The 23,732-nt window shown below is 35.5% G+C and overlaps 4 protein-coding genes across 4 annotated transcripts; 2 read left to right on the forward strand and 2 right to left on the reverse strand.

Moving 5' to 3' along the window:
* The first annotated feature begins 7,962 nt into the window (after nt 1-7,962).
* LOC106327341 (5'-3' exoribonuclease 3-like) lies at nt 7,963-13,447 on the forward strand. Its single transcript, XM_013765468.1, has 23 exons — nt 7,963-8,166; nt 8,401-8,503; nt 8,600-8,676; nt 8,745-8,936; nt 9,034-9,153; nt 9,234-9,296; nt 9,409-9,552; nt 9,649-9,813; nt 9,960-10,037; nt 10,387-10,473; nt 10,568-10,822; nt 10,894-10,989; nt 11,067-11,162; nt 11,241-11,311; nt 11,404-11,532; nt 11,616-11,692; nt 11,777-11,817; nt 11,926-12,000; nt 12,095-12,252; nt 12,333-12,437; nt 12,526-12,601; nt 12,677-12,798; nt 12,884-13,447. The coding sequence occupies exons 1-23, from the start codon at nt 7,963-7,965 to the stop codon at nt 13,443-13,445; spliced, it is 3,096 nt and encodes a 1,031-aa protein (XP_013620922.1). The 3' UTR covers nt 13,446-13,447.
* A 275-nt stretch (nt 13,448-13,722) lies between these two features.
* LOC106327342 lies at nt 13,723-15,189 on the reverse strand. The gene is made up of 6 exons (XM_013765469.1): nt 14,983-15,189; nt 14,631-14,782; nt 14,421-14,530; nt 14,255-14,340; nt 14,040-14,144; nt 13,723-13,955 (listed from the first exon to the last, which is right to left on the reverse strand). The coding sequence occupies exons 1-6, from the start codon at nt 15,090-15,092 to the stop codon at nt 13,925-13,927; spliced, it is 594 nt and encodes a 197-aa protein (XP_013620923.1). The 5' UTR covers nt 15,093-15,189; the 3' UTR covers nt 13,723-13,924.
* Nucleotides 15,190-15,862: 673 nt separating this feature from the next.
* LOC106327538 (endoglucanase 10) lies at nt 15,863-19,247 on the reverse strand. The gene is made up of 5 exons (XM_013765700.1): nt 18,807-19,247; nt 17,946-18,229; nt 17,029-17,602; nt 16,413-16,579; nt 15,863-16,328 (listed from the first exon to the last, which is right to left on the reverse strand). Exons 1-5 carry the CDS (start codon nt 19,027-19,029, stop codon nt 15,996-15,998), a joined length of 1,581 nt encoding a protein of 526 aa, XP_013621154.1. The 5' UTR covers nt 19,030-19,247; the 3' UTR covers nt 15,863-15,995.
* Nucleotides 19,248-20,352: 1,105 nt separating this feature from the next.
* LOC106323776 lies at nt 20,353-21,765 on the forward strand. The gene has a single exon (XM_013761846.1). It carries the CDS (start codon nt 20,353-20,355, stop codon nt 21,763-21,765), a length of 1,413 nt encoding a protein of 470 aa, XP_013617300.1.
* Nucleotides 21,766-23,732: the final 1,967 nt, after the last annotated feature.

The raw sequence follows: 23,732 nt of genomic DNA on the forward strand, positions 1-23,732 counted from the left end.
ATTAAATACATACGTCCTTTTTCTAGTAGAAAACATTAACACACAAATACCTTGTTTATAGTAGATGAATTAAAATCTTGACCAATTCACAAACAGTGTGCTGACGATGGGTGGTTCTAATGCTACGTTGTTCATTTGCAGTGTACATGAGGATAATATCTTGACCAAGACATAGTTTTTGGTCAATATACTAAATCTTCACCAATTTGCTTTCACCACCAGATTTTTTTCTTCTGTGGAGCTTCTTTTCTCATCCATTCATATTTTTATTTATTTAAAATATACGAGAGGTTCTACCATGATGCTACTACACCCTGTCTGAATGAACAATATCCTAAACCCCAAAACTTATACTTAAACAAGTGGACTATATATTAGAAAATAACTGATATTTTAAAATAATAATAATAATATCATATTCCATTTTTAAAATCATATTTAGATATAGACTTCTGACCGTGTCCCACTTGGCCTCTCTCGCACAACTTCTTCACATATGTCATGCTAAATTATCAAATAACTTGAAATGCAAAATTTAAAACTCAATATTTCATGCATACTAGAAAATCTTTACTCCCAAAAGTAGTAAATATGTCATGAGCAAAGAGGAGAAGGATGATGATGGTAACAAATGTTTTTTTACTTTTACTTTTTAATGTTTGGATCGCGAATACAAATAAAATCTCATATTAAAAATTTAGACAAATAAAATCTAATATATAATAGAATGTCCAATTCTGATTAATTAGTGCAAGATCATTTGGGAATGAATCCAAAACAAAATTCATACATGTTTTGTTTCAAGCCTAAAATAAATAATATCATACTAATCGATCTAGAAGAGTTGGGCAAGGGTTTGAAAAGACCCAACAGTATATATGTGTACTGTGTGAAGAATCATAGTTCCGAATGTTAAAAGTAGATCATGTAGTTCAAGTAGAACAAGTGTATATGAGATATGGAGATCAAACAGATCATGCATGAGAGATAAAAGATCAAACGGATCATGCAGGCAGATCAACCAGATCAAACAATTATTATAATTTAAATGATAAAAAGTTCAAATCAAACATAATACTCCATCCGTTTCATAATACTTGATGTTTTGTAACAGTGCACAAATATTAAGAAAATTACATTTCCCTAGAAAAATATTTTAAAGATATAATTATAAAATCAGTTAACCAATTGTAAAAAAGACAGTAAAATCTAATTGGTTGAACAGTTTCTAATAAAGTTAAAATTAACCTTAAAATCTCAAAACTTTCTTAAAATCTCAAAACTTCATGTAAATTGAAACAAAACAAACCTTCTAAAACATCATCTATATTGAAACGGAGAGAGTATATGCTTAAATAATAAAAACTATAATAAAATATACCAAAACACATAATATAGAAATATATCACATAAACAACAATAAATCTTGCACTAAAACCATGTTACTGCAATTTTGAAATCAATATATGAAAACATTAAAATTTAATGAAATATATATATATATATATATATATATATATATCTTCCACTAGTATACATATTTAAATTTTATCACAGCACCAATGCAACCATAAAGCATATCACTGTATTAAGGTTCAGGCAGTACACTTTCAACTCACTAAATCCCTTGACAATCTTATTCACAACCATTGGATCAGAAAATCTGTTATCTCACAAGATGAAAGTAAAATGCCATTAGTATTAGAGAACCAAAGACCAACAAAGAGAGCCAACAACACAAAACACACAAAGCATGTTGAAAATAAAAAATACAGTAGAACCTCTATAAATTAATACTCGCTAAATTAATAAGTTTTATAAATTAATAAATTTTGCCGGTTCCAATTTAGACCGGTTCAAGACACAAATCGATAAATAATAAGATAATATTTTTTTAGAAAATTCTATGTAAATTCTATGTATGCATATTTTATATAAGTAAGAACCTATTATTATATTGTTGGTTTATAATCACAACAAAATTATCTTTATATTTTCTTAGCACTTAATATATTTTTGATGATATTTAGTAATATTATATCTAAAACCACATTTAAGTTCTATGCAATATATACAAATAATATAATAAAATTAATATAAATTTCAAAAAATAACAATTAATGTCTATACACTAAAATCAAATATTTTTTCTTATCTTAAAATAAACATATTTTAAAATAAAAAATCTAAATAAGATTTTTTTTTGTAATTAATATTTCTATTGATTAATAAAATTTCAAGTCTCAACAATATTAATTTATAGAAGTTCTACTGTGTATGACTAAGTCACATTCACTATCTACACAAAAATCAAATGGACTATAGAACCAAAATACCCAAGTGAATATTCAACCTGATTATCAACGTAAAAATCATACCTTTAGCCGGAGACATTGCTCTTTATTTTTAGTAATTATAATACATGATTTTACATTTTTATTCGTAAAGAACTCAATTTAATTTTAAGATAATGATTTTTTTTGTAATTGCCAGTTAAATAGACCGATAAAGACGTCTACAGTAAAATATACTTTATTGTAAGTCTACTAAACCTTAAACCACAAAAATCAAACTCTAAATATTTGCTTAATAATCAAAAGGCTCAATTATTATATCAAATATCCAAATATACAAAATATAAACTACTCAACACTAATAGGCAAACTTAAATCAATAAATAAAAAAATCCCAACCTAAAATCTAACCCTTAAAGACATAACATGATATAATATTTTGTTGTGAAACCATAGCCAAGGTTCCAACACATGGTTACAAAATCAATATATATCATTTTAAATTGTTCAATTATATAAAATTTAAATTTATAAACTTCATAATAACCCTTATATTGAATTAAATATTTAACAAAAAATATTTTATACATTTTTAAAATTAAATTATTAGATCAAACTACGATGTAGACTATATAATAAGTCTAGATAGAAGACTTCTTAGGAGGTCTACATAGTAGATATATAGACTTCTTTTGTTACATATAAACTTACGAATGACATAATCGTATAATAATTTTCTGATTTTTTGTTTGGTCATAAGAGTTAAATAATACTTTTACGACTCGTAGTTTTGCAGATGATTGAATATGAGAACTACTTTTAGGTTTAAAATAAATATTTGGGTTGTTTTTGGCACATTCTCCCTTGAAATTAATATCAAATGATATGATTTGTGTATAAAATAGAAAATATACAATATCATTTATTTTTAAATATGCATATGTGAAATTAGAATAGTTGTGAAAAGGTTTCTCCTGTGACTTAAATTTCATTTAACATTATTCAACTATATATGAAGCCACATAAAACCCCACATCCAAAACAACAATTCCAATTCATAACTTACCACTTAGATGATCGTATTCACATCGCATAAATCTTGACATATATCTATTCTGTTAAAACAGCAGTATGACCGGTTGATAAAGTGTGTTCAACTTATTTCATAACCATCTTCTAAATATCAATAATAACTGACCTTTATGCGTTTTATACAAATATTGTAACCACTAATTCAATTAGCAAAATATGCCGGGCTAACTTTAATTTCAAATCGTATAATTTCATATAACTAACAATTTGTGTAAGTATGATACAAACACAAATTTTTGTAGGTTTAATCACAAAAACAGACATATTTTTAGGTTCAGGAACGCGGGCGTGGTGATCGATTGGTCGGCGGAGAGTTACCGTGGCGATTTTGCCAAATTCGGTTAATAAATTGGTTTTATAAAAATAATCCATTTTCCTGGGTTTTGAATGTTTGGAATGGAATTTATATACCAGATCTACAAAATTGATGAAAGATCTAAAAGAAAACCGCAATACTGCAGCCTATAATGATAACTTCTTTTATGACGGCCATGGAAATGTTTTTGCAGAAACCTAGAAGCTATCATAAGGAAGACGATGATATATTTACAATAGTGCCATTCATAAAAGAAATTATTTAGAAAAAAAAAACAAAAAGTGTTGTAATTCGATCGAACACGTTACATGCTGTAAAAATAACATCATCTATATCAGTGTATGTATCTTCCAAATCAAAACAAAAGTTGCATTGGTTAAATATTATTCAAAACATTTAAAACAAAAAGATTTAAACATTCTTTTAAAAAAAAAAGGTCCACAGAAATACAAAACTGTTATAAAAAGAACTGAAATTTTATTATATCGCAGGAATTTAAATAAGGAAATATTTTATTCCCGTAGGAAGAAGATAACACTGATAACAAGAGAGGATGTGTTATTGAAGGAGAATGATGGTGTGTAATACAATGAACGAAAAACGTTCGTATATATAGAAAGAAATTCACTGTGCAAATAGTGCAGCGGATCCCACATCTTTTATATTTTCTACAAACGCGGCTGCTCTTTTTTTGGACTTTCATAACAAAAACAATATTTTTTAAGACGGCAGAAAAATGTCTCAAGGTGGATTAAGAAACAAACTACTCTATTTGATATATTATATTCAACTTAATTTTTGTTTATCATATCAAAACTTTTGACAATTTAAAAAATCTAATATAACATGTCTACATTTCTATGTTTAGTAACATATTGGGATAACTTTAACCTTTTAACATATATCCTAATCATATTATTGCAATCTCTATCGTAAAATATATATACAAGAAAAATAATTTTAAAAAATATACAGGAAATATGAGATATGACCTGATTTAACTTATTGAAGCTGTATTCATACATATATACTTGACAATACTTTGGTGTTACCAAAAAATATAATTGTAACACTGCTTCACGTAAATAAATCTAAAAAGAAGATGTTTAGTTTTAACCCGGTGGTGTTTGCTGTTTGAAGGAGGAGCACATGATATAATTTATGTTTGAAATTCAAAAGGTATATAGAATTTGAGAATTATCGTAGAGAATTATCGTAGACATATTTTCTAACATTTTTTTTTACAATTTATTTCTTCACAAGTGATAAGTGATGCCAAGAAAATTATGTGTAGATTATTAGTGAAAGGTTCATGTATCTAAATCTTAAACTCATTTTTGGCTATGAAGTTAGTTAGATCTTTCACCACTCTATGTTTTAGATGACAAACAAATACAAAGGCGTAAACTAAATTGTTTTCAAGTTACCATTAAACAAGTTTTGTATTTGATAGACATATAATTGTCTTTCGATCCTTAAGATCTGAGTATTATAAAAATGTTATAGAAAATTAACCTGGGCGTAGCCCGGAAAAAGCCTAGTTAGATTAAAATAAATTGATTCCACACAGTGATCTCAAGGAAAACAATTACATCATCAATAACATGATTAAATTAAATTATAATTATCAAGACGTAATACCAACCTGCTAGGTACCGTTACATAATGTTTATTGTCGTCGATTGAAGGAACAATGTCTATTGTTGGTTACGAATTATAATACTTTTTTTTTAGCAACATGAGTTATATACGTTGAATAGTTCTGCCAATTTGTTTAGTCATTGGATCATCCAACTTATCGATACGGTACCCAACCGATCGAGGGGAAAACAGTCTTTTTAGACCCCAACAATTTGCGTGGTGTTTTTTTAGACCCAAACAAAACATAAGTGTAAAATTATTCCTGAACTGAGATTTTTTTAAAAATTTCGACCCAAACTTGACTCCATTACATGAAATCCTACTTTGACTAACTTATCGTTAGTCGACCGTTAAACCATGCTTAGCCGGATAAAGGAAAAGTGCATATTTCAACCCGTACAATTTCGATCGTGCCTTTTTAGACCTGAAAAATGAGTAGGTGCGATTTCATACCCAAACTGAATAATAATTTGAATTGCATACCCGAACTGAACGATAATCACTATAAGAAATCAATCATATAGCTACCGATTTTTTCGTAGCTAGAGAGAAAAATCTGTAGCTACAATGCAAAGGCGACGGATTGCTACGGATTGGAACCGTGGTGTCAGCATCGATGCTAAACCCGATCCGTCGCCATTCTGTAGCTTGCTAGCGACAAATTTTGCGAGAAAACTAGTTGTAGCTATTGGTGACTGCATGGCTACAAAGCGTTTTGTTGCTTAATAGCAACGCCATAGCTGTAGAGTGCTCTATTGCTAAATAGCTATAGAGTTTAGCTACTATGTTTCTTTAGCTAAGTCGTAGCTATATAAAAAAAAAAATTTGATGCTAGTCGTTGCTAAATAGAACAATTATAGCAACCACTTATCTCGGGCCAATGTGTAACTATTTAGCTATAGACCACCAATGGAATCCGTCTATAGGTATATAGCTACGGATTGGTACAATTAGCCACATATTTAGCTACAAAGTTAAAATTATGTGTTTTGTCACTATATCTGTAGGTAAAAAATTTGGCTACGAAAATGCCTTTGCCAACCCGTAGCTAATTTAATGAATTCATGTAGTGAGTTTGAATTTCATAAAAAACTACTCTGACTAACGTTTGGTTACTCAACCGTTATTTTTGAGCGCGTCAGTGTCTAGGCAGAGATGACATGTTGAGGGAGAGTTAAAACGACGTCGTTTTAGCTAAAATAGTAAAATTTTGTCACTTGGAGGGCCGAACCCACGCCAAACACAGACAAGTGAATTAAACGAACACTTTACCACCATGTCAGTAATTTTTGGTCATATTTACATATATTCTAATTTATATCTACTTTCATGTTACACCATTGTTTTACTTCTTCTCGATACTAGGTTTGCTCACGGATTTGTCGCGGATCGACCCCTAATCAAATGGATTCGATTTATTGGGCTTGATAATGCCTCTGTTAATGCTAATCCATTTTAGACGAAGAAACTAATCTCCGCTCTTGTCTACGTGTTATAGCTGGAGCTAATCTTTTTGGCTCCCAACGTTACGTTCTCATGCGATTTTAAAATATTCTTTACTATCAAAAATAGAACTTCCTAAAGACTGAAACTTCTGAAATTGGCAACTGAGAGAGAGAGAGAGATAGCCACAGGGAGAAGAATCTAGTGATTTCTTTACATGTTTTGGTACCTATATAATTTAGTATATATGTAGATTTTACGAAATTTGTCTTAGTCCAATGGTTTAATGCTCATTTTAGGGCTTCTCTAGGTGTGGGTACGAGTCATAGTGAATGTTTTTTAATTAGTTTAGTTAAAGGTTGACTAACCAAAACATTAGTCAAAATAGTTTTTATGTTAATTTTAAAGTTTGAGTATAAAATTCAAATTATTGTTTAGTTTGGGTATGAAATCACACTTACTCATTGTTCAGGTATGAAAAGGCACGACCAAAATTGTCCAGGTTGAAATCAGCACTTTTCTCTTATCCGACTAAGCGTGGTTTAACGGTTGATTAACGATAAGTTAGTCAAGGTAGGATTTCATGTTACGGAATCAAGTTTGGGTTGATTTTTTTTTTTTAAAATCTCAGTTCATGAATGATTTCGCACTTATGTTTTGTTTGAGTCTAAAAAGGTACGACGCAAATTGTTGGAATCTGAAAAAGCCATTTTCTCGCCGATCGAGGGACGTGTATTCGCCTATTAATTTATTAAACCTCCGCGGCACCCGCAACTTCGAACAACGTTGCTACTATATAGACTACAAGAAGCCATCAGTTAAACTCCGGTTTAATTTTTGTCCGTCGTAGTCTAGCTGGTCAGGATACTCGGCTCTCACCCGAGAGACCCAGGTTCTACTTCCGGCAACGGGCATATATTTTTTTGGTTTAATTGGGCTTCAAAATAAGTTTATTTAGCCAATACAAAAGCCCAAACCAATAATATGTCGTTTTTGACATCACATTGTATATTGTCTTAAGCCCAATTAATTTGATTTGATCCGAATATCCGATTCCTAACCAAAAAAAAAAACAGTTAACACGTTCTGCAGACCTTACCCGCCGCCGGCAAACAAACCGTCGATTTGAGTAGATACTCTATCGACGTGCTCTGAGTTTTCGTTGACCGTTGAAGAATGGGAGTACCGGCGTTTTACCGGTGGTTAGCGGAGAAGTATCCGTTGATAGTATCGGACGTCGTCGAGGAAGAGGCTGTCGAAATCGAGGGAATCAAGATCCCGGTGGACACCAGCAAACCTAACCCTAACGATCTCGAATACGATAATCTCTACCTTGACATGAACGGTATCATCCATCCTTGCTTCCACCCTGAAGACAGGGTACGTTTTTTTCATTCCCTTTGACATTATCTTTTAAAGTTTTCAACTTAAGGTGAGTTTTATAGATTATAAAGTTTTCATCTTTATACAGAGACATTTTAAATTTTTCAACTTTTATCAAAGGGTTGCTCGTTTTTGGGTGATTGTTACCGATTATAAAGTTTTCAGCTTATGGTGTTAGTTGTTTTTGGTTTTGACTCTTTTTTAGATTAATGATTTTGTTTGTGGTTGCAGCCATCTCCGACTACCTTTGAGGAGGTGTTTCAGTGTATGTTTGACTATATTGATAGGCTGTTTGTGATGGTGCGGCCCAGGAAGCTGCTCTACATGGCTATTGGTAAGTGTGGGAAAGTTTTTTATTCTCTATCTGCCAACATAGCTTTCTTTTTACGTTGAAGCTTAATCATCCTTGTGTTTCATTTGGGGGTGTTAGATGGTGTTGCTCCAAGAGCTAAAATGAATCAACAGCGGTCTAGACGGTTTAGATCTGCTAAAGATGCATCTGATGCTGTATGTACCTTCAGCATCTACTCTCAGCTAGTTAAACTTTGTTTTTGTTGACGTTGTTAATCTTACAGGCTGCTGAAGAAGAAAAGCTGCGAGAGGAGTTTGAGAGGGAGGGTAGAAAACTCCCTCCTAAAATTAACTCTCAAGTGTTTGATTCCAACGTTATTACACCTGGAACAGAGTTCATGGGTGTTCTCTCTATCGCTTTGCAATATTATGTGCATCTTAGACTTAATCATGATGTTGGTTGGAAAAACATCAAGGTATGACTATAGCTGTTTAGCATTTTTCTCTGTCTTCATACGAATTGATTTTGTGACTAATTTTTTTTTTTGCTATTACCTGTTGTACTTGCAAAAGGTTATCCTTTCAGATGCCAACGTTCCAGGTGAAGGAGAGCATAAAATCATGTCATACATTCGTCTTCAAAGAAACCTTCCTGGTTTTGACCCTAATACTCGGCATTGCTTGTATGGACTGGTATGAAGTCTTCATCTTCTGATTCTGAGGTCTTATTCTCTGTTCATTTTCTCACTTGGGCCTGCTGCTTTCATTGACAGGACGCTGACCTGATTATGTTAGGCTTGGCAACTCACGAAGTTCATTTTTCAATCCTTCGAGAGGTTTTTCATACACTCCTCTTGTTTTGTGTACTCAATCCTGTGATTAAAGGACACTTCTATATTTTATTTTCTAAAAAATAAAGAAAGTGACCAAGCTGAAATGCTTCTTTAGGTGGTATTCACTCCTGGACAGCAGGACAAATGCTTCTTGTGTGGTCAAATGGGACATATGGCTGCAGATTGTGAAGGAAAAGCAAAGAAGAGGGCAGGTGAATTTGATGAGAAGGGCGATGGTGTTGTCAAAAAGCCATATCAGGTTTGAATTTCAAGACCCAGTTCGTCAGTTACAGTACTTATGTGTGATAATAATATTGTCAGTTCTAATGTTTTTGTTTCCTTTTTTTTTTGTCAGTTTCTTCATATATGGATTCTTAGAGAGTACCTGGAGTTTGAAATGAGGATTCCCAACCCACCGTTTGAGATTGATCTGGAGCGCATTGTTGACGATTTCATCTTCATATGTTTCTTTGTTGGCAACGATTTCTTGCCACATATGCCAACACTGGAGATTCGAGAGGTTTGTGTTGTATTGGCTTTGAGTTTATAATAAGTTGTCCTTCAAAGAACCTTTAAGTGATGCCCTAGTATGAGCCCTAGTATGATATAATCCTTGTTAGCATCAGAAAATATTACTTGATGAAACATGTTTCTTCATATCTCCAGGGTGCTATCAACTTGCTTATGGCTGTTTACAAGAAGGAATTTAGGTCGCTGGACGGCTATCTAACTGATGGATGCAAGGTGCTTATTCTCACTCTGATATTAGACTTAGGCATGCGGGTTCGGTTTGGCCGAAAACTCGCTAAATTGACCGGAAAAGTTTGGTTCGGTTTTTGGTTGGTTCGGTAATTTGGTAAATTTCTGATTAAATTGTTTAGAAATTCGAATTTTTTTGGTTCGGTTTTTGGTTAGTTTGGTTCGGAATTTTGGTATAGTTTGGTGATTTAAAAAGAAAAAAAAAACGGACAGAACCAAACCCTAACCAAACTGAACCGAAAAACTGAACATTTCGATTCATGTTCTTCCTTTTTTCCAATTCACCCTTAGCTGACATGGTTTTTACATTATCTTCTGCTTTAATCTTCTCCAGCCAAATTTAAAGAGGGTGGAACAGTTTATTCAGGCTATTGGATCATTCGAAGATAAGATATTTCAGAAAAGAACCAGGTTACATCAGGTACATCGTCTTTCTAGAGAAACATTACTTCTTTTTTGGTAGTGATGTATTAATTATTGATAATGTCTTTGTTTTACTCTGGTTTATATATCAGAGACAAGCTGAAAGAATAAAGGGAGATAAAGCTCGGAAAAGAAGAATGGATGATGCAGCTCCCACAGTCCAGCCAGAGTCTCTTGTTCCCGTTGAAAGATTTAGTGGTTCTCGACTTGCCTCGGCTCCTGTTCCTTCACCGTTTCAGCCTAGTGATGGAGTAGGGTCTGCTCCACATCAGAAAGCACGACGTCTATCTTCAGGGTCCAGTATTGGTGCTGCTATTGTCGACGTCGAGAACAGTCTTGAACCTGACGTATGCATTCCTGGCTCTGTAGATGATCTTATTGGCTGAACAATCAATACTAAAACGTTTGCTTATTTCAGGAAAACGAGAACAAGGAAGAACTAAAGACAAAGCTCAAGGAGTTAATCCGTGAGAAATCTGATGCTTTCAACTCGGATACTCATGAAGAGGATAAGGTTTGTTCTATTGAATTAAGCTTTCAATCTTTGGGTCTCCCTTCATTGCTGAAAAAGCTTTTTCTTATTTTGCATAGGTGAAGCTTGGGGAACCTGGATGGAGAGAAAGATATTATGAAGAGAAGTTCTCAGTTACAACCATTGAAGAGATGGAAAGAATAAGAAAGGATGTTGTGAGTTTAAGAACGTTATATACTTCCCATCTGGAGAGGTTTTAAAGTTGTAATATGTGAAACATTGGGCTTGTGCAGGTTTTGAAGTACACAGAAGGCCTTTGTTGGGTCATGCATTACTACATGGAAGGTGTTTGCTCCTGGCAGTGGTGAGTTCCCTACACTTGGCGATGTTATCTGTTTCTTTGGACTAGATTCTATATTTGCTGTTTTATTTACATCTGTACTTTTGATGTAACAGGTTTTATCCTTACCACTATGCACCGTTTGCTTCTGATCTAAAGGATCTGGGAGAGCTGGATATAAAGTTTGAGTTAGGGACTCCATTTAAGCCTTTCAACCAACTTCTTGGGGTGTTCCCAGCTGCCAGGTTAGGAAACAACGCTGTTTCTTTCTGCTACATTCTTGTTTCGTGTGTATGGTTTAACTGTAACTATTTACTTCATTTGGCAGTTCCCATGCTCTTCCAGAGCGCTATAGGACCTTGATGACTGATTCCAACTCTCCCATCATTGATTTTTACCCAACTGGTACTGCTTTCTTTCCTCTAAATGGCTCACTCAGTGTCAACTGTTGGAACAAAGTTATATATCTCTTTCTATTCTTTTGTCTAGATTTTGAAGTTGACATGAACGGGAAGCGTTATTCGTGGCAGGTAATCAATCTCTCTGTCTTTCGTCAATCCCTTCCTCATTTATTGAAACACTGTCACTAAATTTTGAGCCTAATATTTAACTTTCTTTTTTTTTTGTTTCCTCAAAAGGGTATTGCTAAGCTGCCTTTCATTGATGAAAGACGCCTTCTAGAGGCCGTTTCCGAAGTGGAGTTCACATTGACGGTATGGTATCTTATGATGATTGCTTTTCAGAACAGGAGGTGTGTTTTCAAAAGGATGCCTTTTTATTTTATTTTTTCGTCTTATCAATCTGTAGGATGAAGAGAAGCGTAGAAACAGCAGGATGTGCGACATGCTTTTCATAGCAACGTCTCATCGCCTTGCTGAACTCATCTTTTCTCTCGACAACCATTGTCGGCAACTGAGTGCCAGGGAGAGAATAGACCTTAAGGTTCAGATCAAACCTGAGCTCAGGTTCGTAAAATCAAATGAAAACATTACTCTTTTAAGATTCTTCCTATCTTGTTTCCTGATGTTGTTAAAACTACTTGCAGTGATGGTATGAACGGCTACTTGACTCCTTGTTCAGGAGCGACTCGCCCTCCTATATTCAGGTCCCCAATGGAGGGTATGGAGGACATCTTAGCCAACCAAGTCATGTGAGATCACAAACCTACTTTTTTCAAAAATATCATTGATAAAAAAGATCATTAGAAAACTGATTTTTTTTCCCTTTACTTCTCTCAGATGTTGCATTTACAGACTTCCGGATGTACATAGTCACATAAACAGACCTCCTCCTGGTGTCATCTTCCCTAAGAAGGTTCATACATGATATACCATTATGTCTTGTCTACTTATGTCTATGGTAGCTTTAAGTTGGTTTGTTTTCTTTCAGATTGTGAACATAGGTGACTTAAAACCACCACCTGCTCTTTGGCATGAGGACAATGGAAGGAGACCTATGCATAATAATAATTATAATAATAACAATAATCATTATAATAATAATCAAGGAAGGTAATAATATAATCATTGAACCAAGTTTAAAAACAATTTGTCTAATTTGCAAAATTGTTAATTAATTTCTTTTCAATTCATGAAGGCAAAACCCACCTGGAAGTTTATCTGGGCTGCATCTAGGAGACGCAGCACATCGTCTTGTCACCAACAGCTTACAGACGAGAACAGACCGGCATGGATATCAAGCAGCAGATGGACATCATCAGCAGCATCATCATGGTCACGGCTACAATCAACCGCCCTATGCTCCACAAGTTCCTTACCAGTATGGTGGCTATAATGCTCCTCCACATGGCGTCCAAGACTATGCTCCGCCACAGTCATCAAGACAACCTCCGTATCAAAGCCGAGGTGGGTACCAACCTCGTGGAACCAGTGGGAGATTCCCATCGGATCCTTACCCGGTTCAGTCACGTGGAGGAGGTCACCACCGTAACAGAGGTGGTGGAGGGTACTCTGGTGGCTACAACCAACATCATCAACAACAACAACATTGGGATGGTCAAGGTGGGGAGGAGCATTATAATAACCAACGAGGGTATGGTGGTGGTCAGCATCATCGTCAGCAAGGTGGTGACCGCAACCGTAGAGGAGGTGGGAGTCATCATCATCATGATCAAGGCCCTAGACATCATCGATATTAAAAGCACAATGGTAGTTGTTTGTATCATTAGAGTTGAGCCTGCTCTTGGTTCTTTGGTTTAAGTATTAAGAGTAGCAGGGAAAGAAAACTATAGGTGGATTACATTACTTGTTTCTAAACAATTGTTTTAATCGTTTTATCTTTGAAGAAACTAAAAAGTAGTTTGGATTGATGATTTGATTTCAAAGTTACTTTTTTTTTTGTTTCCCTTGCTGATAATTATTACTCGTGAAAATGATTTAATTACACAAAAGAGATTAGTTTTGGAAAACATGAGATTTGCAATTGAGTAACACTAACAAAAAATGAAGTATGAATTACAAACATCCAATACTACCAGATTTTAGATTCCATTTAAAAACAAAAATATCAAATTGAAAATACATCATTGAGTGGATAACTGAATCAATCAAGTCTTTTCTTCAATTTAAGCTTCGGGTGATATATAATGTGTCATTCAACTTTATGTTGGAGTCTTCCTCAGGCTATTTTCCTTCGTTTATGATCATCCCTGAAGAAAAGAAAAAGGAGGATTCATAATAAAAGATGAGGATCAGAGTGTTAAGTAAAGAAGAGTGTAAAAATCAAGACTAACCTATCCATATGCAAAGCTTCTTCAGACTGCTTTTCCAGCCACTTAACGCATCCTGTGTTAGCCGGAAGTAGAGATCCAGCTATATGCATTACCTCTTCATCAAAACTAATCACAAGTTTGAACACAAGTAGTCAAATAACACTAAACATCCAAGCAGGCAACGGTTCAGTGTAATAGGCGAAAGAAGCTAATAAGCCTAAGAGAGAGTTAGTTACCTTTCGACTTGAAGGCGTAACATGGTTCCAACCTTCAGTACGTGCCGTTTATGAGAGCTGCTCACAAAGCAATCTTCACCATTTCTCTGAATAGAAGGAAGGAATTAAATCACTCAAATTGGATCATCAAATTTAAACTACAATTCAAGAGTCAATAGAATAATACCATTCTGTACTTGAATTCTTCACGGATATCAATATCAGTAACGACAGCAGCAGAAAAACCAAGAACAATGACATGGATTGTCTCTGGAGAAATCTTGACAATTTTCCCTTCTGCAAAAAAACAGACGGTAGAGATCATCATCCATCCATCAAGCTCAAAGAAGAAAGTCAATCAAAAGTGTGTGTAACGACATCTTCTTCTCTTTCTTACCAACAAGGCTATTAGGCTTGGGGTTAAACAGAAGAAGACTTGCTTCTACTTTGACGCCAAAGTAAGGATTAAGCCCTGCAAGGATCTTAGCTCCTTTGCTTTTGACAGTTACATCAAAAGCCAATAGAACCCCATCAAATGTTTCATCATACCTTCAAAAAACACAAACATATCACTACAACAAAAGTTAAGCAGTACTAGTTATCAAGAAGACAACTTTTTCTTCATGCGATAAACAGAACCATCACAACCCATAAATCGAAAATTCATTTAGCTCATAAAAGGATGAAACTTTAGGTTAGCCCAGAAGTAAAAAATCGAAACTTTGAAGAGAAGTTTAAAGGGAACGAACTGGAAGAGAAGAGAGCTGAGCTCGCGACAGATGGCTTTAAGCTTGTTTCCACTCTTGGAAGGATGAATGTAAACCATCAACTCCGCGTTTGTGAGCTTTAGACCCTCCATGGAAAAAGATCTAATTTCTGTTGATAGATGAGCAGAGCAGAGCAGAGAAAGAAACGATAAATTGAGGAAGAAGATGATGCCGTCGTCGTCTTAAGAGATTAGGGTTTCATAAAGCCCACCACAACAAAGCCGAAGGGTTTAAACGCGAACCAAACCGACGGTCGGACCAAGTTAAACCATGAACCGAAAATATATTCCAGTTGGATAAATAAAACCTGATTTGTTTGCAATTTTTTAATCAGAAATCATATTTAGTTACTTTATTTCTTTAAATTCTATAAATAAATTTTTTTTAATTTTTATATATTCATTCTTAAAATTTTTATAACTAATAAATATTTAAGTTTAAATAATAATTTTATATTTATATTATAATATGAATTTTATATTTAATTTTCATTTGATTTGTATTTAAATTTTATTTCATAATTATTTATATTAAAACTTTTAATAACTTTGTTTTGTTTTGTTTATAAAATTTATCGAAAATAACTAACTTTTTTTTATGTATTGCATTTATTTAAATTTGGTTAAACCTGATTAAACTTAGTCGAACTATATTGACTCATAAAAATATTTTCGGTTCAGTTATCGGTTTGCTTTTAAAAACATGGATTTAACAGTGTCGTTATTTTAAAACTAACCGGACCGGTTCATATCGTTTGCCGTCCTTAGAGCACTAGTTAACAACTTATGCAATGTTGTTACGAAGATTTTGTTATGGAGTTAGTCTTTCTGTTTTGTATTTTTTTCTTTTCTGAAAGTTTGAATTCTACGACAACACTCATCAACATATCAAGCAATACACAATGGTGAATAAACACATACACACGCATAGGGCAGAAGACAAAAAAAAAAAACGAAGAAATGTGTGATTTTAACAAGGCTCTTAATACATAGAGCTCACTTCAATGACTGTAGAGCAGAAGAGGTCGTAACAAGACTAGACATGAGACCAACGAGTAAGGCATTGTTATAAGTAGTTGGCTCGTTCTGCCTCACATTGTCTCGTGCGTCGCGGAACGTCTCGTTTAAGAAAGGTCCACCTACTAGTGCACCATATGCTATGTTTGGGTTTGGTTTGGTCGAGTTAAAATACTCGAACCCATCTAAGCATCCTGTTGTTGCATCTGCAGGTATCGAAGCGCCTCTATGATGAATATATTTTGGATACTTGTCTCCATAACCAACCACGAAGCTCATCCCCATAGGATTCTTCCCCAATATGTAATCAGCCTTACAAGAAGATACTAGATATAGTAAGACTTTATTTTTATTTTTTTGTTATGTATAGATTGTTTATGTTGTTGTTGTTATTACCTGTGATTTGGCAAAGTCTCTGAGCTCTGTTGCTTTAAAGATCTTCCCGTTGCAAGATATCTTATGGAGACGGGAAGTGAGCATGTAATCACTGAACAGTGAGGCTAAGAATGCTGCGGAGACTGATTGTTGCAGCGCGTTCCACTCACTGACCAATACAAGACCACCTATTGAACAAAAAGAGAATTCAAACATTCAAGCTTTTATAAGAAACTGAGTCTTTTTGTTTATCTGAAGTAGGCCTGCGGGTTTGGGTAGTTTCTGAATTCGGGTAGTTCGGTTCAGCCAAAATCTCGCTGAATTGAACCAAAAATAGTTCAGTTCAGTATCATGGTAGTTCGGTTTTAAACTTTTTACCAAAACTAATCAAAGTTTTGGGGTTTCAATTATATTTCGGTTAAAAATTTGAATAAATTAGAGTAATTACGGTTAGTTTGGATAATTTTGTTCAAAATTTTGGATAATTAGGTTCCAAACTTGGCAATATTTTTATTTTGAAACCGAACTAGCTAATTACCGAACCAAACCAAACCGAAAACCAAAGTTTTTTATAAACTTGGTTCGATTTAAAACCGCAGGCTTAAATTATTATGAAGTACTAAAAGTGAGTAGTTACCGTTTGATCTACTAGTTGTAGCTGTTGGAGATTTTGGAAGAAGACCACACATGACAGCTTTAGCTGTATCCCTGTAACTTCCAAGTCCCTTGCTCCCTGACAAATCTTTCTTAAAGAACAGTAACCTTGATAACAGCACCTGTGTTCCAGCAAGCTTGTTGTCCCAACTGAACCAAGTTGGGTTACCAAAACTTGCAAACTCATTACCATGCTTAGTGACATAGTCAAGGTAAGTTTTGTCCTCTGTTGCGTGGTACAACCAGCTGGCTGCCCATAGCAGCTCGTCTCCATACCCCGTCGAATTGTAATAGTCCTGAACCTCTGGTATGTTGACACTGTACGAGCCTCTTTTAGTGTCTGCAAAATCAAACAGCTGCTTGGCATGTTTCAGAAGCGTGGCTGAATACTGTGGATCGCTGTCCTTGAACACTAAAGACGCTGAAGCCATGGCTGCAGCAGTTTCCGCAGCAACCTCAGTCCCTGGAGTGTCTGCATCAATCTTGATAAGTGGTCTCTTCCCTTTCATGGCCTCTGGTCTCTCCCAGCATGGATGATCTACCTTTGGATCTCCCACCTTCATCAAAATATAATCATCAACAATAATACTAACAAAGTCAGAGCCTTTGCACACGAAAACATATCCAAACTATATCATCTACTAGTCAGTCAAGTCTCAAACTATTTTTAGGCCTTGTGCAAAAAAATAATTAATAGAATATATAAAAGTAATGATAAAAATTTAATAGCTCTAGTTAATACATGTCTAAACTTTTTTTTGAAACTATAGACTAAATTTAAAAATATAATTAAAATTTAAAATGTTATTCTTTAATTTATATATATATATATATATATATATATATACACACACACTTGTACATGCTATTAGACGCCTGATATTAATACGAATCTCCTACCTGAATATAGAGCACATTATCAGAAGGGTGAGCTTTGATGAAGTAGTCAGTGGTCCATCTAAGCGATTCTTTAGCAGGATCCAACTGGTTCACTACATCCATCTGATCACCATACTCAAGAATCGACCATGACAAGACGGTGGCAGTGAAAGCCATAGGGAAACCAAACTTGATATGGTCTCCAGCATCATACAATCCTTTAGAAAGATCAAGATTGGCTTCACTTCCATCTTTAAGACCTGAATCTCCTCTCCAAGATATCTTATTATCCACCAATTTACCAGCTGAATCAATTAAAAACAAGAACATCATTAGTTTCGAAAAAAGGAAACACAATTACAAGAAAATTTGTCAACGGCTTGCCAGATACGACTCCATTTCTAAAAGATCCATGTTTTAGAGAAAAATATTGTCTGAGAAATATACATTTTTACTTTTTCGTGCATTGTTTGATGGTAAATTGTAAACTTCAAAAAAAAAAAAAAAATTTGCTTTGACTGAAATTCTGTTAATTAAAAGTTGTGAGAAATAGTTAATATCACAAAAAAGTATGCATTGATAATCAAAACTTAATATATTTTCATAAGACTACCGGATTAGAAATTAAACTATGTAGCTTAAGAAACGTAGCAAAGAGATCTGTATATCAAACATGAACATTATGCTTAAAACTGAATTAGAAACTTCAAATCTACCAGCTGCATCATAGACATTATCAAAGATATTATTATATTGTTCACCAATCTACCAGCTGAATAAAACATGCACCATTATTACTTTCCCAAAAAAGGAAACTCAAATAGTCAAATAAGACTAATTTAGAAACTTTTGATCTGTAGATTAAGAAGAGAAGTGTGTTACATTTCTGGATATCGAAGAACTGTAAGGAGAGCTTGAGAGCGTCGGCGTATTTCTTATCTATGGCGCCGGGAGGTCCGGGGACGGGACCATCTCCGTCGCCGTCATCGGATTTCTTCATTTTTGATTTGACCATGTAGACGACGGCGAGGATGACAGCGGCTAGAACAATGAGCGCTATGAACCAGCCGCACCATCCTCTCGACTTCGATTTCTCCTCTCCCATTGGTTTTTGTCGGTGGAGCTCGATTAGATCCGGATCAATGCAGCTGCATTCGTGGACAAGAGTAGATGAATTAGCTTTCCGAGATCTGAGAATCAAGAGAAAGATTCGTGATGAAGAAGAGTGATATGATAGGGTGATGAATTCAAAGGAAGGAGACTAGCTGCGAACCAGTGGTTAAGTTAAAGTCGGTGGAGTATGAAGCGGGATTTGAGATCTATTTTCTCCTCTAATTACTTTAATACCCTCCTTTCCGCGGAACAAGAAGCAGCTAAAAGCCAAGTCCGACTCGTGTTTAGTGTCATATCAACCTGATCTGTCTAATTCATTATTAGTCTAATTATTTTGTCGGCAAAGGATTTACATCTATAAAATTACATAAGATCTAATGATTAGTAAAGTCTCTTAAGAGAGTATCAATTTACAAATATTAGTATTTTAATAAGTTTTTACTCAAACCTTGATTTACTTAAGCTATTTTAAAAAAAAAACACATGTCAAATTGTCAACTGAATTTTCACCAAATATCCCATAGTTTTTTATTATTTGAGAAACTTTTATTTAACTTTATGTTTAGTTAGTGAAAATTTATTTAAAACTCTATTCTTTAAGATTTTAGAGTTTTTACGAGTTGTTTTAGTTAAGCTATCCGTTTCAGTGTTGGCTTTTCACTCCATATAGGAGACAATGAATTTATCATAAAACTTAATTTGTTTAATTATATCACCAACATAAATGAACAAAAAATCATTCAGTATTTAAGGGGTTGGTATTATTAGTCCACATCACATTAATTCATAAATAGTATAACACCAACTATGCATGAGCATTAGGATATTCACGTCGGGTTCGGGCCGGTTCTTTTCGGATATAGGTCTTTCGGATTCTAAATATTTAGACCTAATAGGTATTTAAAAAATTTCGGGTCGATTCGGGTCGGTTTTTCTCGGATCTGGGTCGGTTCAGGTATATAATTAAAATACCCATAAAACATCCGTAATTTTTTGGGTCCGAGTCGGGTTCGGGTATTTAGGATCTGAAAAGGACATGGCATACCCAACTCCATCAAATTTAGTCGATATTTCTCATATATATCTAAAATTTTACAAAATAACTTAAATGAAATTATTAATAATTAAAATAATATATTTTAAACTCTAAATTTTACATTTTAAAGCTTCATATTACTTAAAAATGTTACAAAATAATAACAAATGTCTTTAACAAAAGATAGTTAAACTAAATGATAAAATAATATATATAAAATAAAACACAAAAAATCATAGTTTTAGATATACATGTTTGGAGAGCGTTGGAACCCTGGAGATGGCGATTGCGATTGCGAAATCGGAGGCAACACTCACGGCGGCGGAAGCCAAAATCTTCTCCCAGGGCGAGGGCCGTCTGGTCAATCCTAGTGGAGTTCATCTACAGAGGGAGGATATCCCTGCTGCAACTTGGATAACTAAGGAAAATTTCCAAAATCTTTTTGGAAATCTTCGAAAATCCTGGGAAAATATATTGTTTTCCAAAAAATCTTCGACGGCACTTCTGGTCTATTTAGGGTTTAGGTTTCAGCCGCATAAGGGTTTTCTTCGCAATCAACATTCTTACTACCTACGGCGATCAAAAACTCTCTTTCTTCTTCTAATGGATGCGAATTTGGCTGAAGTATTGCAAAGTATGTCTCTGGGAGAGGATAAGTCGATCATCATTCCTGATGATGACGACTTTTGTGCTATGGAAAGAGGAGGAAGAAGCATCCTTGGTAGGCTTTTGAACCCGGAGTGTCAGAATATGGGGAGGATGCTCAAAACGATGCCAAAGATTTGGAAAGTTTATGAACGTGTGAGGGGCATCGCTTTGACTAAGGAAAGGTTTCAATTCATATTTGACTTGGAAACTGATATCCAGATGGTTCTTAAGCAAGGTTTTTGGACTTATGATGATTGGGGGATGGCAATGGAGCAGTGGGTTGAGAACCCTCCACCGAATTATCTACAGACTGCGGCGATTTGGGTGAGGCTTCATAATCTCCCGGTGAACTATTTTACATTGAAGACCATTGATGTTGTTGCTGATGGCATTGGACATGTCAAGGTCATTGAATTTGATCCAGAGAAGCCTTTGTTACACGATTATGTGCGAGTCCAAGTAGTGTTGGATCTCAATCAGCTTATAAGGGACAAGAAATCTGTGACGCTACCAAAGGGTAGGGTGGAATATGTGGATGTGGAGTATGAGAGAATCAGGAAGAAATGCTATCACTGTTTGCGGTTGTCTCATGAAAAGCAAAAGTGCCCTTTACTACAAGGTTCTCGTGATAAAGGGAAAGGAGTGATGATGCGTCATAACACAACAGAACATCATGCACCAGAAGCGCGCCAGCACCATGTTAATCTCGTTGACAAAATCATGCCTTTCCTAGCACCGGTAATACCTCCGGGTTTTGAGCCTTCACCCTCAGTAGTGGCGCCTGAAGTCTTTGAACAGATGCGGATATATATGAACTGTGCTGATCCTGAAGAGAGAAGAATCAGAGAATCAAGGATGAGAATGACTCTACAAGATTTGTCTAACGATCCCATTGGTCAAAGATCTTCTTTACGGTTGGAGAGAGCACATGTGCTTTCGAAGGAAGTGAACACAGATAGAGGCAGGGTGTTTGATTTTAGCAGAGTTCAATCTGAGGTTGCACCGGACATCTCAGAATCATCTTCCCATGGTCCTCTACGATAAAAGATAGCTACTGGTAAAAGAGGAGCTTGTGGTGAAGTTGAGAAGGGTCTATCAGAGGGTTTTGGGGAAGATCATAGGGAGGAAGGTCTTTTGACGATCCGAAATCAGCAGATGAGTAGGAGAGGAGAAGGTTATTTGGTGAATCAAGGAGATGGGGTACGCATGGAGGGTGCAGACATTGGAGGTTTTGCTATAGGAAGCGGCCGCAATATCTCCTCTGAAAGACAGGCTAGAAGTAGGAATTCACAAAGTAGCAGATCATCGTGGGCTCGTAGGAGCCAGAGTAAGAGAAAGAGTGTTCCTACTGGTTCCGACAATGGGCCTAATGAGAGAGCCCTGAAACCATCCAATCCTCAATGACGACGCTCTCTTGGAACTATCGGGGTTTGAGAAGCAACCTGACAGTTCGACGCCTAGAGGAGATGTGTCGTGAACATCTCCCGAATTTCTTGTTTCTCCTAGAGACTAAAAATCTAGTAGTCACGTTCTAAAGCTGCGTAGTTCGCTGGGTTATGATCATTGTCATTTGGTGGACCCAGTGGGATTAAGCGGAGGTTTGGCATTGTTTTGGAAGAGTAAGTATGAGGTGAATGTTTTGTCGGCATCAGCAAGAATTATTGATACAGAGGTAAAGCTAGGTGCGGTGACTTTCTATATGTCCTTTGTCTACGGTGATCCTGTTCAACACCGACGAGCTGCAATTTGGAATGAACTCAGGGACATTAGTTTGAACAGGAATGGAGGTTGGTTCTTGACTGGAGATTTCAACGAGTTGATGAATAACTCTGAGAAGGTTGGAGGGCCTTGGAGACAAGAGAATTCCTTTTTTGATTTTAGAGCTATGGCGAGGGATTGTATGCTGAAAGAGATCCCGAGCTCTGGAAATAGACTGTCTTGGGGTGGTGTGAGAGAAATCAACTCTAATGGCATAAAAGAAAAAGTTTGGGTTCAATGTCGACTAGACAGAGCCTTTGGCAACGTGGAGTGGTTCAGAATGTTCCTAAAATCGCACACTATGTACTTGGAGAAGACAGGATCCGATCATCGTCCTATTTATACAAGTATAGCTGAGTCAGGGCGGCGGAGGTCAGGCCGTTTCATGTTTGATAAACGGTGGTGTAAGAAACCAGAGATAGATGAGGTGATCAGGAGGGGATGGTGTAATAATTTTGCTTCAGGACAAGGTTCAGTCTCAGAACGTATTCAGTCGTGTCGCCGTGAGCTTTCAAAGTGGAAGAGGTCAGCCAATGTGAATTCAAATGTGAACATAAAGAGATTGAGGCATGAACTCGAGTTGGAAGAAAGTAAAATCTTCCCGGATCTGACAAGATTGCCTGTGCTTCGGTTGGATTTAGAAAGAGCTTTCTCTGAGGAAGAAGCTTTTTGGAAACAGAAAAGCAAGAACTCTTGGCTTCAAGTTGGAGACAAGAATACAAAAGTTTTTCATGGGTGGGTCGAGGCGAGGAAAATGAAGAACAAAGTTCATTCTCTACTTGATTCGGAGGGTGTGGAACATTTTTCAGAGGAACAGATGGGGGAGATTGTAGTGCGGTATTTTGAAGATCTCTTCCACTCTTCTGGTATCGCTGACTCTACTGAATTATTGAAAGGAATGACTCCAAGAATTTCTGAACGTATGAACATAGGTTTGATTAAGCCGGTCTCGGATGCAGAGATTAAGAAAGCAGTCAAGGCGATCAAAAGTGACAGTTCTCCTGGTATTGATGGTATGACTGGACAGTTCTTCCAAAAATTCTGGAGCATTGTTGGACCACAGGTGATTTTGGAGGTCAGGAGTTTCTTTGAATCGGGTCAGTTACCTGCAGATTGGAACTTTACAGAGATATGCCTTCTACCAAAGGTTCAGAACCCCAACCAGATGAAGGATCTGCGACCGATCAGTTTATGTTCAGTGGTGTAAAAAATTGTGTCTAAGATACTTTGTGACCGCCTGAAGATTGTGGTTC

Source organism: Brassica oleracea, chromosome C2 (assembly GCF_000695525.1).
Source record: "Brassica oleracea var. oleracea cultivar TO1000 chromosome C2, BOL, whole genome shotgun sequence".
NCBI lineage: Eukaryota > Viridiplantae > Streptophyta > Magnoliopsida > Brassicales > Brassicaceae > Brassica > Brassica oleracea.